The 17,488-nt window shown below is 34.8% G+C and overlaps 1 protein-coding gene across 1 annotated transcript in view; it reads right to left on the bottom strand.

Annotated features, from left to right (window-relative positions):
• Positions 1–6,818: 6,818 nt before the first annotated feature.
• Positions 6,819–17,488, bottom strand: part of LOC103085826 (protocadherin-9-like) — a 377,376-nt gene continuing 366,706 nt past the window's right edge. Inside the window, exon 3 of the mRNA XM_007464484.1 lies at positions 6,819–8,486. Coding sequence (XP_007464546.1) covers positions 8,113–8,486 — 374 coding nt within the window. The 3' untranslated portion in view covers positions 6,819–8,112. The remainder of the gene's footprint in view (positions 8,487–17,488) is intronic.

Here is a 17,488-nt window from a genome sequence, read left to right as displayed (position 1 = left end):
AAGATCCCAAATGCCCGGGAGCGGCTGGGCCCGTGAGCCATGGCCGCTGAGCCTGCTCGTCCGGAGCCTGTGCTCCGCAATGGGAAAGGCCACGACAGTGAGAGGCCCGCGTAGTGCAAAACAACAACAACAACAACAACAACAACAAAAAAAATATATATATATATATATATATATATATATATATATATATATATATATATAATAGAAATGAAAAGTTACCCTATGCAAGTGGCTCAATGGAGCAGTGGATTATTGAGTGATATTGTGATATTATTAAACTATTTGAATATTTATATTTAACACTTTATGCCATTTGTTATCACACTGTGTTATAAAAAGACTGTAAGATTGTGAACTACAGGGAGATGACATTTAAAACCTACGGTCAGCCTTGCCTGGAGGAAAGGAAAGACTAATGAAGCACTACTACTTGGTATGACCTTGGCATTATAAGTAATTTATTTTCACATCTATAATCTGAGATTCTTGTTTGTCAAATTAAGGAGTACTTCACCATTTGGACAATAAACCAAACTGTAGATGTAAGAGCAGTTGATTGAAATTGGTGATGCAGTAAGCGTGGGTATTTATGCTCTGAAGCTTAACATATAGCTTTCTCCATGGTGCTTGGGGAGCCCGTTCTCTCTGTTCAAGAACATAGCTCCCTTTGATGTCAATGGGAGCTGCATTTCCGTGACGAGAAGAAAATAAGCTTGCTAAAGTTAATTGTCAGACTGATTTTGGTCTCATTTTAATGCCCTGTGGCAATGGAAGCCTGATGTGTGACTCACTTTGTTCTTTACCTGATTTCCAAGTAGGGAACAGAAGGCAAGTGCTATGTGTAAAGGTGTGAGCTGTCAATAGATACATCTGGGGCATGTAAAAAGCATTCAGCACTTTTATCTAGCAGAGGGAACGTTAGCCCGATTTCCCAGGAACACTGTTTAGGGTCTAGTCCCTCTAAACTTGTGTGCCATTTTAGACTGCATTATTTTGTCCCAAGGCTGAAAAGCACAATTTCTACACATTTAATAAATAAAATATTTAAGCCAACATATAAATATATCATCCAGTGGGTAAACCAAATTCTAAATGGAAGGGAGATATTCATTTCAGAACAAGTTAATAAATTATTTTATTGCTCTTGTTTAGAAAAAATAGCAATTTATCATTCAGTCCCAAAGTCAAAAAGTGCTTGAATCTCTCCTAAGGAGGTAACATTGCTTAGTGGGTAAAAGCACATATTCTATGGTCAGACCATGAGGCTGGCACTGCTGCTTGCTTGCTGTACCATCTAGAGTAGATTCATTTGAACTCCCTGTATCTCAGTTTCCTCACCTGTAAAAATGTAATATAAACCTAAAAAACAATACCTAGAAAACAAAGTATATGAGAAAATTAAATGATAATGTACATCCTTAGAACTGTGCTAAGCACAGAGTAAGTGCTATATAAGTGCAATTATAATTATTGATGGATAAATAAAACAAACTTCATTGAATAATAATTATATGCTGTAGAAAAAAAAAAGGACAGCAAGTATGTTTCCCACATATTTAAATTTTAGTCTGGCAACTGTGTAACTAGATAGATTTTCCTAGGAAATTATATTCTGTGTCATGATGTGTATGTCAGGGTTCTCTGGCAGTTGCTCTGAAGATCTCTGGGTTCTGAGTGAAGCCCCCAGTGCTGTTTGGGAAAATCACAACCAAAGATAAGTAAAACCTGAATTTTAAAAATATTGTTCATCAGTTGTCATATTATGGAGCTTAACTAAAGGCCATCTAATCCATATATACTGGGCAGTAAAGATTTTCAGTCTTTTGTAACCTTGGCCATATCCAGAGACAGTGGCCCTTTAGATCCTGAACTGAATTTTATGATGGATGCTTTAAACAAAGGGAGAATGAGGGCATATTACTGAGGTTGATATGTTTTGTTTTATAGAGATTTGGTCCTCTTGGCTGTGGCAGCCTAGGAAATTATTTTCTTCTTTTGAAATGCTAGATTTTCCTAAGGGAAGCAGTCCCTTTTATAGTGTAGAGAGGAGAGTTAGATGGTGATGGGGAACTTGGTGATGTGAGTGGTCTGGGGACCAGCACAGATGATACTCTTATGCTGTTTTCCAAACAGTGGAAAAGGATTACTTTAGTGATGTATAAACATTGAAAAATATTATTAAAAGTGAAGGAGAAAAGTATATTTTACATAGAATTTCATATAGTTTATATAGTGATAGTCATGATTTACTTAAAATATGATTTTAAAATGCTAAACATTGAAGAAATAAGCCTGTTCAAAATTATTATTTCTAATGGTCCATTTGTCATCAGACTTTGGAGAAAATTAAAAAAAGAGAGAATGTTATTCACAACAAATTTAAAATATATTTTATTTATTTCACTGATAAATGGAGTGCTTTTCTGCTTATCTTGCTTTCACTCCCTGTAATCTTAGAGACAAATATATGGCCCAAGCCTGGAAAGTATGCAGAACTGGTTACATGAATTTATATAAACATAGACACACATAATCCCTTTGCCTCAATTTTATGTCTTTTTTTGTAATTTTTCTGTTATTTTTATTTTTCTTTGATGTATGGATTTTTTGGGGGAAAAAATCAATGTAAAAGTTATTTCTGGTAGAAATGAGATGTGCTTTTTAAATGATAGCTGATACCATCTTAGACTTTTCCATAAGTCCAATGGCCATAAAAAGCCTCTTCTTGGTGGGGTGAACAGTGCTGGGGTGGACAATGTACAGAGAACGCATCAGGGCATAAGAGAGGCTTGGTGGGAACTTCAAGTCATAAAGTGTCAAAGAGGAAATAATACCTGTAAAAGCAGGGACCACATACCACAGTCAATGGAGTGTGCACACTTTCAGGAGTACAGAAGGGAAAATGGGTTCTATGAAAAAAAAAAAATCGCTGGATAAAAATGAAAATTATTTGCTTCATAAGAAGTTTCTTCCAAACCAGCAAGTTCCTGGAAACATAGTAATTTTGTACTTGAAACATTGAAAACAGTCTGGAGTTCCCCTGGGGGAAAATAGACAAATTCCACTAAGTAGACAGAAAAGGAGAGAAGAGTTAAAAATATGAAGAGTGGAGTGTTTCAGTTTTCTGCAAATAATGCATTTTGTTACCATTTCCTAATCATGTAACCTAAACAGGTTCTAGTTTATGTTTACTGAGGACCTTGTTATCAATGATTGATTGTGTTAGAGTTCCAAGGTCAATACTATTATTTTGAGTATCATTATTCAGGATTATGTCGATGATGCCAAACTAATGGTGAATTTGGAGGTGAAAAAAATAGTTCTTGGTAGAAGAACCACAAAGATAATATACAGCACAGTCACCAAAGTTAATAATAATAATATAATAATAATATATATTTGAAGATTGCTAAGAGAGTAAATCTTAAAAGTTCTCATTAGGAGAAAAAAAAATGTAACCGTGGGGGGTGATGACTATTAACTAGTTTTATTGCGGTGATCATTTCGCAGTATATACCAATATTGAATCATTATGTTGTACACCTGAAACTAATACAACGTGATATGCCAGTTATATCATAATAAATGTTTTTTTAAAAAAAAAGAACTACAAAGATCCAGAAAATACAGGGATTGAGTTTAAATAGTACTGTAATAGTATCCAAAAAATTACTGTAGTTGAGGGCTCCTCTGGTGGCGCAGTGGTTGAGAGTCCGCCTGCCGACGCAGGGGACACAGGTTCGTGGCTCGGTCCGGGAAGATCCCACATGCCGTGAAGCGGCTGGGCCCGTGAGCCATGGCCGCTGAGCCTGCGCGTCTGGAGCCTGTGCTCCGCAACGGGAGAGGCCACAACAGAAAAAAAAAAAAAAAAAAAAAAAAAATATTACTGTAGTTGAGCATATTTGCAAATATGTGGACTTTATAATGTTCGGCATTGAATGAGTCCAATAATAATTGTGTTGTATGTACTCTAAGAACACAACCATAGAACTTTAAAAAGAAAAATTTAGGGTAAAAAATGAAAAATTTAATTTAAAAAGAGCTTTTCATTATAAAGCTTCAAGAATGATGTGGTATTTTAGGATAACAAAAATGTGGACAGAACTCGATTCATTGTGTGGTGCACTATTTAAGAAGTCTAAGAAATAAGAAAATAAAATTCATTTTTGAAGAAAATATAGACCTTATTTAATATTTTAAAATGGATAATGGTGGCGTCACGATAATAGAAAATTGATATCTTTGGAATACTCATTAATATAAATGAAAACTGAGTGAACTAAATGTGAATGAAATATTATTATGATAGCCGTGCTTTAAATACTGTGTGTCTTACGAAAGTATTTTATTACTATGAGATTAATTTTATATTTTTTCAACAGTGGAAAACCTGGTTGATGTGTACTAAAATTTAGATTGGTAGTTGTGATAAGGGGAGAACAGTATATAGAGAAATCATTATGTGATCACTATGCCTTTAAGAACACTGGGAGAATTTGAAAGTGATCTCTTTCAAAAGAACCAGTGAAGGAGCTTCCTTTAGGGAGAGGCAGTCAGCTCTATTTAAAACAAAGCGGAACAATGAAGCATTTTTAGACTCCTAACACCACTCCTCCTTTTCATAGTTTGGTTTGCCCTCTTACAAAGTAACACCCTGGCATCCACATTAGAATTGAAACTGACAAGGCATCCCTTTTATCCCTGGCTTCCAAAACTCCTTATTAATAATAATTAGCCATTCCTGGCTTCTGTTCAAGAGAGTTTAATATATACTAGAATGGCTTCTGGGCCTCAGCTGCATTTCTTACTTTTAGCTAAGGAATGATGGTGCTGGGGGAGGGAACACCACTCTATGCTGAAAGAGATTTGCTGGATAGCATCAGTGCAGCAAAATGACTACTCAGTTGTCTGTTAATGAATAACCATTATTTAAATATATATTTTATGTTAGTATATGTGTAGAAATGTTCATTCAAACGGGTCATATTTAGCTTAATAAATTTATTTCTATATCTACCTTAGAAAATGTGTGGCATATAGCCTGTAGCATTTGATAATCACTTTAAAAGTAATTATTTTTATACATTTCATATGTGTGCTTTCCTAGGAAATGTAACTGCCTTTGATTTCCAGGTAAATGTGATTTATAATATTCAATGTCTACGCAATAAAATAATGTGGGTGATATTTAAGATTAGTTATCATGACTGTATTATTTACTTAATGAGTAAATATTTCAGTTTGGTTTGTAATGTTACTTATTTTAATTTTTACAGAGCATATAACTGAATGCCTTGATAAGAGTAGATATTGTCATATTTATTAGAAGAAATATGGTGGGATGGGGAGTTTCTTTTCCAAACTTCTGGTTTGGAGGAAGGCATTTCTATTCCACTCTTTTACGGAAAGAAAAGGTAGGAGCATAATTATTTTATTTTCTCTCATCTTCCACTCTTCAAGGCAGAAAGGAATGACATCTGACTGGTAAAAAATGGAGGGAGGGACTGAGCAGGGATGGATTTTTGTTTTCAAGAGTGGCCCGTTTCCAGGATTCATTCACTCTCTGTGTCCTAGGGCAGGCTCTGCCCCTGTGAAGGAAAGGAGGGTGGCGCCACAGACTACTGGATAAATCTGGCTTATTCAGAGGTGAGGGGTTAGGGTCTCACATACAGCCGCTGGTCCAAGCAAATATCTTTACCTCCATGTCACTATCTCCTGAGTCTTATTTTACAACTCTTCAAAAAGCTGTGGAGAAAGAGTCAGACCTGTTTACTTACCCTAAAACTCTGATCCAGTTGCTCTGTGGTGAATATAAACACATGGCATATGTGTGAGTGTGTCTTATTATCCTTTGCAGTTTCTGATCCTATTTTCCTAACCTGAAATAAATATAGCTGAAGTTTTGGCCCTTGTTTCAAGGCCTCAATCCCTGAATAGTCCTCTTCTGCCAGCAATGAAATGTTTGAGAGTTTGTTTCATGAAATCTTATTAAAGGATACTAAGAGTGAAGAAGATAATCTCACTAAATAACCAATGTTACCTGCCCAGTTTCTGACTTGGGATTTCACTTCGATGAAACTTGTATGAATCTTGACTAGAAGGTGAACTTTCTCCCTGAATTTCCCAAGAAAATGATTTCATAGATCATTAGGGGAATTTAACCCTAACTTGGAATCTTATTTTCAGAACGTAGGTATTATTAAACCCCTAATAAATTTTCTTTGATTTCTAATTAAAAGTTAACTTTTATTAACATATACTTATCTAACAATTAGAGTAAAAATCATCACTTTGGATTTTGACCACAAATTAACACACTGCAGTCAGGAATTCAGAACATTTATTGCAAGAGCTGAATAATTGTAAATAATGTAGAACTGGCAAAGCAGTAACAAGGATAATTGTTTAGATATTTATTGTGTCAAAGTCATCAAACACCCCTCACAAACCGACAAATATGTACTGCAATAAGCTATGCACTCCTACCCATTATCTTCCATTATACTGTGGAAAAATGTGAATTGCTATTTACAAAGTAATTTTATTTTTGGTAAGAACAAATTACCTATCAGATTAGCAAACCATTTATTTATTTATTTTTTACTTTTAAACTGATGTTGAATGGTGGCATTAAGATAACTTTCACTTCTTTCAATAAAGACATTTTGTTGCATGCTATTTATTTGTTTAAATCATCTGTCATGCCTTAACAAAAACCTCCTAAGAATGCTCGAATTTGGATTTGTTTGCACGTGCAACTGAGATCTTATTAACATTAGCTGTCACTCTGTTGGTTTGACCTAAGTGACAAGATGCTGGTACCTGCCGGCATTGACCAACTATGATAACAAACAGTTAAACAGCAATAATTAGAGATCTATCCCTTAATTTCCCCCAACTAGCCTACCTGGAGAATGTTCTGTTACATCATGAAGGCACAACACATTAAATAGTTTGTGACTATGGTCTAACACTTGTGTTACAACAACATTATTGTATATGAGGATCAACACAAACTGCCATTTCAACAAAGTTGTAGACACACATTTTCCCAATTGAAACTATTTTTGAATAGTAATTTTTCTTCAATATATGCTAATTTAATACATTAGTTTTGCATGAGTGACAAGCACAGGATATATCACTTTCTGAAGGATAACACTTTCCCATTACTATCTCAGTTAATGCTACTAAATAAGTGATTTTGCTTTTGCCTACTTTGAAAATAAGGATGTCAAGAAAATAGGTTCTGAATTTCCAAGCTTTTGCAGAAGTCCTTTTTTTATATAAAGTTTTCATTTTTTATCTTTATTTCTTATAGAATTCCAGCATCATAAGCTATCATAAAAGAAGCGAGATTCCAGAACCTTTATTTTCACTACAAGTATCTGAGATCTTTTGAACAATGTGTGTCAAGACAGACTCAGAAACACTTCACTAAAAGAAACAACAAAAATAGCAACAAAGAGGCAAACAAAAAAAGAAAAGAAGCAACCATAAAACAGAATTATGCTACAACGTTTTTTAGGGGAACGGTATAAGTACACAAAAGTTGTTAATAATAGCTTGCTTATATTTACAGATACTTTAACACTGATTGACTTACAAGTGTCCACTAATGTTGTTAACAGCACAATAGGTTTAATGCTTATCTTTTTAAATTTCGTTTGAAGTATAATGTCAAGTATAGCAGTCCCAGCACAGATCAACAAAAAAGAGCACAATTTTCTAACTGGATATGTTTGTCAGTCACTCTAATCCATGGAACTTTCTTACTCTCCAAATGCATATTCTATTGTTCATAGCAGCAGTCCAGGGTCAAAATAAAATGCAGTTAAAAAAAAAAAAAAAGGATATTTGCACAATGGAGAGACCTCTGGAGAGTTTAATCAATCCTAGTAAACAAGATCACATGGCTAGTAGAACTATCTTCTCTCTCTTATGTGGTAAAACATTGTATCCTCCATGGTGCTAACACAAAGTTATGGATATCCCTGCTATAAGGGGCATAGTTGTAGAGATCTATTGAATACATAAAGCTCTGACGCACACAGTATTAACATGTCTATTTAGTTTAAAGTTATTAGGTCCCATATAGCCTTTTTCTTTTTAGAGTTGGTGCTCCTTAGGACTCTCAATAGCACTTCCTGCTTGCTTATAAGACTTCAGATTTGCCAGAGGAATGTCTGTCATGTGGCTGCCATTGTTGAAATGGCCTTCGGTGGAACCATACTGCTTACGGTCATTGAACTGGTTCCTGTTGCTATCTTCTTTCCAGGCTCTGGTCAGGGTGTGCCCATTCACAAGCTTGTCCTTCTTGACCCATTCTTTCTGGGGTGCAAAGGTTGAGAGAGGTGATTTAGGGTGTTGATAGGGACCCAAGCCAGGAGGCATCCAGCAGTTATCAGAGTGACCCAAAACCAAGCACTCTTGAGTGCACATCTCTGTAGCTTCAGCTAATCCTCGGGGGCCCAGAGGCCCATCTGCAGAGGACAAGAGACAAAATAAGGAAAGAAAGTGGTTAGAGTTTTCATTTAAAATTATCTCCTTAGAGGAAAAGTGCATTGGTGATCTCGTTTGCTCATGAAAATTGTATTAAGGTAAACAATTCAAAGATATGATTCCCCATCTTTTTAAGAATAACATAGGAGGAATAAAATTCCTTTTACTTGAGGTGAGAATTATCTCTTTTCCTTAAGCCTTCATTTATATCTAGAGATACAGACAGATAGAAAAATAAATAGACAGACATGAGTAAACAGATATACACATGACATATCATTTCTGATGAACTTTTTCCATGACATATGTATTATTACTGATTTATGTCCTACTTCTCCACAAAAAAACTCATATTCATGAGAAATAGTGAAAAGTACAAAAATTTTATGTGCAATGTTGAAATATATGCTTACATATCAAATCCTTGAATATAAAAAGTATTACTTGAAATATAACATTAAAAATAAATACTGTAGGGCTTCCCTGGTGGCGCAGTGGTTGAAAGTCCGCCTGCCGATGCAGGGGACGCCGGTTCATGCCCCGGTCCGGGAAGATCCCACATGCCACAGAGCAGCTGGGCCCGTGAGCCATGGCTGCTGAGCCAGCGCATCCGGAGGCTGTGCTCTGCAACGGGAGAGGCCACAACGGTGAAAGGCCCACGTACAGCCAAAAAAAAAAAAAAAAAAAAAATACTGTAAAGGTTATACAAAATGTTTTTCCATATAAACATGTGTTTTTAGCATGAAATCCAATGAAAATAACTTTGCAACATTTTAGAAAGTTAAATAATAATTTTAAAGAATGTTTTAACTAAAGTATATTACTAAAGATACACCTGATTGACTGGTTGACATTGTGAAATCCCAGTAAATAAAGACACCATTTGCATTCAAAGACAACATGTGGGTCCTTCTAAGCTTAACCTATTTTTTTGATTTCTAAGTGTATTAAATAACCCAAATTTCACTAATGTGAAAGTCTAGCTAAGTTGCAAATTGGGTCACATGGAGTCTAATATTCAAAGGGAAAATAAGTCATCATAGATATTTCTCTTTTATTTATTTATTTTTTTACCAGCAGGCAATCTAAAACATTTTAACCATGATTTTGAAAGTAAACTCTTCTCTGATTATGTAAAAAGGACATCAGTTCTTTACTGATAAACAACAAGTGTCAAGTGGTTAAGGAAAAGGTTTTTTGTTGTCATTGTTTTTTTTCCCCTTGATTAAACAGTCAAATGATAAGTGGTAGCTTGAAAATTAGGAATTGACTTTACGAATGAGGTTAAGTGGATAGGCAAGAACGCTTGAGGCATAAAGCATTTTCAAAAGTAGAGAGTTGTCAGAATAAAAATGTAGAGAAAAATGAAGAAAACATCCCTGAAAGTTTTTCTACTCAACTATTAAAAGAGCCAACAATTGGAATGTAGGTCTTTGCTAAAGTCCAAGTTAGCACTACTAATATTTTTAAGTGCCCAATAATTGTGGGGTTTTTATATTAACATCTATTTTTCTTAATAATATTCTAGTTATTTCTTACATGTTAAAAAAGAAATACCTGCTGAGATAGGTAAGAGTTGGTGGCAAATACCTGAGACCTCAACACACAGACAACATTAAAACGGACACTGGATGTGAAAAAAATATATGCCTAAAATGTACTCTTACATACAAACGGAAATTTTAGTCATTTTTGAAATCTAAAATCTGCTCTTTAGAATAACCTTAAAATTCCTTCGCATCTGACCCATAGTCCCATCCCCTCAAGAGCAAATAGTTTTATCTTTTTAAACATGCGTTCATTACTTAAAACTATTTCTCTCACAAACCTCGAATGATTACTTACTCCCTAGGGTATTTAATTTAATCTTCTCTATGAGCCTTTCTCTGTCCTCTGAATTCTGCCCACATTTTAAAAGTTCAAACTAATTTCTCCCTTTTAGTTTCGCTTTGGTGTGTTCAGTGACTCTGTATCCACAAAGTTAACACATTTTGCTCAAACCAATCAATGCTCCTCAGGATCGCAGGCCTGGAAGATGCTTTTTGCCTGGCTTGTTTTCATTTAATTACTGATTCTTTCCAGGGGCAGCTTGCTTCCCAGGTACCACAGCAAGCTTCCCTAACTTTGCCAATTCATGTTTTACATGCACCTGGAAGATTTCCACAGATCTTCCCTTATTAATGAATAATGAATTTCCTAATTGAGCTCACTCACTCAACTCTTACTTTAATGACATTTTTGTCTTTTGGGGGACAAAAGACAAAAATGTCATTCATTAGTATACATTTTTGTTTTCTCTCAACTAGATTTAAAATCCATTGATGGAAAAAAAACAACTTATTAGCCTTCTGATTCCTCATAGTGCTTAGCAATAGCAATGATCTAAGAACAATGTTAATTGTTAATTAAAATTTTATGATGTTGAAAATGTTCTGAGAAATTATTAAAGATATCCTCTGCTTGGGCTTCCTTGGTGGCGCAGTGGTTCAGAGTCCGCCTGCCGATGCAGGGGACACGGGTTCGTGCCTCGGTCCGGGAAGATCCCACACGCCGCGGAGCGGCTGGGCCCGTGAGCCATGGCCGCTGAGCCTGCGCGTCCGGAGGCTGTGCTCCGCAACGAGAGGGGCCAGAACAGTGACAGGCCCGCATACCGCAAAAAAAAAAAAAAAAAAAAAAAGATATCCTCTGCTTAAAAGGCACACCCTAAGTAATTAGAAGATTCTGATTTCTCAAACATCATACCAAAAGCTTCCTCAACAACAAATCTCTTTGCCTTAGCAATACTTTGTGATAGTTAATAAATGAATAATTTAACTTCTCTGCTAAATATGTTCACTCCTGGGACTTCTCTGGTGGTTCAGTGCTTAAGAATCCACCTCCCAATACAGGGAACATGGGTTAGATCCCTGGTCAGGGAACTAAGATCCCACATGCCATAGGGCAACTAAGCCTGCATGCCACAACTACTGAGCCTGTGCGCCACAACTAGAGAGCCCACATTCCACAACTAAGACCTGATGCAGCCAAAGATAAAATAAAAAACTAAATATTAAAAAAAATGTTCACTCCTTTCTAGACGTCAACAGAGATAATCACCAATTTGATGTATAATATATATTGAGGCCTATAAATCAATCCTTAATTTTTACTTTTCCAGAATCATTAATAAGTTTTTCTTTTCCTGTTAATATCCCCAAAGTAAAAAATAAATTATCAGCTACCTTAGAAATATTAATAGCATCAGGTTTTTATTGAGTACATAAAAAAGAGAGAATATGCAAGATTATTTTTTAAATAGTCTTATCCAATATACATTGTCATCTTATTAAATTAAGAATATTACCCAAGAATTGAGAACACTAGGGGTGTGTGTGTGTGTGTGTGCATCTGTGTGCGTCTATAAGTATATGTGGACCCTAAGTCTTCAGCATTTAATGACACATTTTAACAAATAGAGTATATTGTTTTTCAGAACTGATAACATTTATTTATTCTATAAATATTTACTGAGTATTTACTATATGCTGACACTGTGACAGGCACCAGGAATATAGCAGTGAACAAAGCAGATGTCAACACTATCCTCATGGAGTTTTGGGTCTATCCTGGGAAACAAATAATTGCCTTAAAAGCAGTGAGCCAAGAGAGGAGAAAAATGTGTCATTGGGAAGGAGGTAGGGTTTAGGGAGGCTTGTCTCTTTAAAAGGCAACAGAGGGACTTTGTTCCAAGTTCCATTTCTACATTTTTTCTGAAAGTTCTTACAGATAACTGACAATTTAAGACATTTACAGTTAAAATTTGTGTGTACTGTACGAAATATTTAACTTGCAAAAAATGGTTTTTCCATTAGATAATATTAACTGCTCTTTGAAAATTTTACTTATGATTCATTCTTGTAAATAAATTTGAAGGCTTTTAATAAAGTCTATAAATAAATTTACAGAAGTTTTGTGGATTCTTAGGTCAGTCTTTTAGGTACCTGATTGTTATATAAAATTTAAAGATCCATCGAAAAGTGCGACACAACACAATGATGGCACTTGCATGAGGGCCAGTTTTTGTTACTTATAGCCCTAAAGGAGAAAAGGCCACCAGGCAGGGGCACATAGATGGTTGTACCAAGAACAGGGTAACAATAAGCTGGAATTGTAGGGGGCAGTGTATGTATGGCCAAGCAGGGTGGAGGTAGCTAGGTTTCCAGGGCCCTTTGTGGATTGACTGATTAGAAAAATTTCTCAGGCTTTAGGGCACAGAGTCTGTCTCAAGACATCTGGTACCTTAACTTTGGGGCACAGAGTCTGTCTCAAGACATCTGGTACCTTAACTTTGGGGCAATTAGGGTGGGTGCATAATGACCTAGAAGTGTGAGGGCTCTAGAAGAGAAGTGGTGGGATGTGGATTTACTGAAGAAAGGAAACTGACCAGCTAGTAGCCAAGGCCACAGAACTGAGTCAAGTCAGCAAAAAAAAAGGAAAAATAGAAAGAAAAAGGAAAAAAATATATATACTAAACTACATTATAACAATTTGCTTATGTAATTTAGCTGCATTCATGGAAAGCTTACTTTGTTTATTCTCTGGCAAGTTTTTATTTTGGGACATGACATTAAATAGGGAAAATTTTACTCTTTTTATTTGGACCTATATATAATTTCCAGTGGTTGCCCTGAAACACACACACATGCACACACACACACGAGTTTTATTTTGGGAAATAACAGTGCTTCCAAGTTTTCTTCCATAAAGTCTGTATCATGAATTGGTAGAAAGAAAAAAGAAGCATTTTTATTATGAATTATTAAAGAGAACACAGTCATTCTACTGGTTCCTTGAAAGTCCTGGTCTTTTAAAAGTTTATAATCTGAAGCATCTTAAACACTGAATAGTTTCCAGTTAGTTTTTCTCATTTTTAGAACCACTTACTGATTTGTTTTATACTTTTTTTTTTTTTTTGCGGTACGCGGGCCTCTCACTGTTGTGGCCTCTCCCGTTGCGGAGCACAGGCTCCGGATGTGCAGGCTCAGCGGCCATGGCTCACGGGCCTAGCAGCTCCGCCGCATGTGGGATCTTCCCGGACCGGGGCACGAACCCGTGTCCCCTGCACCAGCAGGCGGACTCTCAACCACTGCGCCACCAGAGAAGCCCTGTTTTATACTTTTAAAAGGGAGAAAAACATTCTTTATAAAGCATTGATATTTAATATTGTCATTTTCCAAAATATAATTGAAAATAATTCATGATTCTCCATCAAATATATAGCATTTAAAATGTCAGGGATTTTATGCTAATACTGCAAAAGTTATATGCGCTGAAATATTATCCTTTATCTTTGACATATAATTATTTTTAATGTTATCACTATAAGGAATCATCTTAATTGTTGAATAATTATATTTACTTTTCATAATTCCCTCAACATTGAATATTTAACATGTATTACATGTGTCAGAAATGTGCTGGATTCTTAATAAATTTTGAGATGGTGTGTGTGCATGTGTGTGTGCTTGGTGCATGTGTGCACTTATGTTTCCCTGTCTCTCCAATTTTTTCATAAATTTTGAGGTCCTATTTGTGTTACATCATACAATATCTATTTAGAATCCAGACCAGGATTTAAAGCTGCCTATAAATACTTTCTACAATTTCAGCATTATACCAATCTGTTTCCTTTTTCTCAAAAAAAGTACTTAAAATCCCCCATCATGATTATTTTAACACTGAAATATTTATTGATTTTTTAAAAAGCCTAAATTATTTGTCCCCTTTAACAATCTGCAATCTATGAGTTTGGTTATCTTTCTTCATTTTTTAATGTATAAAGACACAAGTGCTGATAAAACTGTCCAAGCCATCTGCCTCTGCATTTAAATGTTGAAAGCAAAAACAAAAGCACATAAAAAGCTTCTTGAAAGTCATCTCAGTTAATGTTTATATCAGTTCTCAATGTATTTCCCTCTCCATCTTTGCTCCATCTTCCTGTTCAAAACCAAACAAAATAATTTTCCTATGATTTAGGCATCAACAGCTGTCATAGAGCTGCTTGAATTGCTGACTTTTAAACATGCAGGTTTAAAATGTGAAACTATCCAATTTAATGGATCTCCAGCTATACTTAAATGGTAGGATAGTTGAATGAGCTTTGATCTCATTTTATTATACCCGGAAGCAGAATTGTTAGTTCATTGATTAACTCACTGCTATAATTAACAAGTACCTTCTGGCCTGTTGTCCACTGCTTTTCAAACTGATGGTTTGAAACCCTTTAATTCCAAAGATCGAAACTGATAAACTGATATTTTTTTCAAAAATCATGAGACCTTTCATATTTCTGGTTAGGTTTCATACTATATGATGGTTTGCACTTTTACATGAATAAATTTTCCGTAGAATTTTTACTATTGGGTAAAATAAGACTAAACCGACTGTGAAAATTGAATTGTAAAATAGATGTCATTTTTATATCATTTTGGTTCAGATTCATCACATCTCACTCAATTTTTGTCTCATTCAATTTTTATTATAGAAAAATACCTCTTCCATGCAAAACATATCTGATTGTCATGTTATAATGGTCCTTTTTGTGGTTAAGAGCATATATAATCATTTTTATGCAAAACATTTGTTAAATTCCAGTTTCTCTGTATTTTCCCCAGAAGAAGATACCTTAAAAGGTAGCATGAGTGTAGTATGCAAAGAGTTGTGCATCACTAAACATCTTAAAGTGAAAGATGCATCCACTGATTTGGACTTGCTGAAGCAGTTTGCCTGATTTCTAGGCACAGTGATAAAATTTCTTTCCTTGTTTTAAAGAAATTTCCATTTTTAAGTAGGCTTTTATCCTGTAATTTTGCTTTGTACTTGCTATTAATTTACTGAAAAAAATCTTAATTATTATACTTGCTCCTTTTCTTACTGAATCTCCCTATTAAAAATTTCAGGGAAACAAATATTCTCACCCAGTACGCTTTTAGATAATTTTACTATCTCTAGGAGACCAAAACCAAAAAATTAGTATTTTTACTGGCTCATTTTCACCCTCAGTTTATCTCTATTCTTTTTAAATTTTTTGTGAGACAATATGTAGTAGCCTAACAATTTCTTATCATTTTCGTGGATTACCCTGAGTGGAAAGCTAAAGCTAAATATTTATGGAAATCTGCAGGGACCTGAAAGAATGTCAGGTAAAGTCACTTGATAGGCCCTCCTACTGTCTCCACACACTATATTTATTGATCAGTTGCAGATACAAATCAAATCGATTAATTTGCTTCCAACCTAAAAATAGTAAAAGTTAATTTTGAATATGAGCATTGGCATGAAAACAGAGGAAACCATTCAGCATTGCTCACTTTCCCTTTTGATACATGATCTCTACTTTAGATCACATTATCCTTGTCCAACCAATATTTTAAAATCACTGTCACACAGGAATAAATATCAGTTATTACCCTGCTCAGAAAAACAATCAAGGGGTACAAATTTCACTGCCATTTAAACTCAGATTTGTATATAAAATAGTACAGCATAGTTATGTGGACAGTCTAAATCCAAAAGTAGATCTGGCAAACTTGAGTATACCTATGGGAAAAACATTTCTCATTCATTCACTGAATAACTTTTGTTTGATCCCATGTTAGTTTCAAGAGATTCTTGCATAGAATATCTAAAATCAGAACTAGTCCAGAAATCTCAGGTCACATGATCATCATAGCTCAAGCAAATAGAAATAGATCTGAGCCCCAGTAAAATAATGAATTTGCATGAACTTTGTGAAAGTAATTTTAGATTCCACGTCTCCTAGTTTCTCATCTAAAAATTGAGAGTAAAAGACTAAATTCTGATTCATGACCTCTACCAATCTCTTATTCCTTAATTAAATACCACTGTGGTTTGTCACAGATAATCAAATTTTCAGTGTAATTTTCATTCTACTAATGAGAAGTCCAAGACAGGGCAAAGAAATCATAAATCAATTGTTCCTGTAGATTAGTTGATTACTTAGGTCACATATAGGTGTTGGAATGTGAAAGTATGATTGAAACAAGTATTTACATTTCTCAGTCTAAGTAAAAAACTTCATCAGAGTTTTCGTTTATGGCTTAAATTTAACCCAACATTGTGAAAGCATCTACAGTCACCTTGAGAAACAAATGCAGAATTCCCACACAAGCAGGATTTGACAAAACCTTTAGTTAACAACTAAACATGGATTAAATATTTTACACATTCCTCATACAGATTTTTTTCTTTGGTCACAGATGAAAAGTCAACATTTGCAGATGGAGACAGTCCAAATGCAATAACACATAGCTAGCACGAGCAGCAGATTCTCTGCCAGAGAGGATATTGCTATTTGGATAGACTTTATAGCTCACAAAGAATGGAGAGCACCTCCTTATAAATCTTTAGCTTTCTTCAGCATGGCATGAATATCAGCTCCCTTTTCTCTCATCTGCTAAAGCTAATTGCTGAAAAGAAAATATCTTTGATTTTATTTATTCACCATTAGCATTAGCATTTGATGCTGCAATCAATGAAATGACAATAGTCTAAGGTTATTGATTATTTAAATTAATTCTCAAATCTTGACAAAATTGCTTAGTATGAAACAGCTTATCTATATTATTGCAGACCATATTTACTTTCTTCTATAGTTTACTCTTTCTTTTACTCATATTTGATGTCTTTCATTTTAAAAAGTTGCTCATATACTGATATTTCCTGAATTACTCTCCATTTCTTACAATTCACATAGTTTCTCAAAAAAACATAGTAAATCTTATTTGATGTGCAAACAAATCTAAGGTATTAAGAAATGAAATAATTCTTTACAGATGAATTTCAGGCTGAGATCCAATTTTTTTAAAAAAAACAATATATAATCTTCTCTCCCCTTAAAAAACTCTCAGGTGCTTGTCTGAAACCAGACAAGAACTACACAGTACTCTGAAGTAATTTGTCTTTACACACTTTCCACTCTTTC

This window comes from Lipotes vexillifer, unplaced genomic scaffold (assembly GCF_000442215.2).
Source record: "Lipotes vexillifer unplaced genomic scaffold, Lipotes_vexillifer_v1.1 scaffold1656, whole genome shotgun sequence".
NCBI classification, from domain to species: domain Eukaryota; kingdom Metazoa; phylum Chordata; class Mammalia; order Artiodactyla; family Lipotidae; genus Lipotes; species Lipotes vexillifer.
This window is presented reverse-complemented; position numbering and strand designations above follow the sequence as displayed.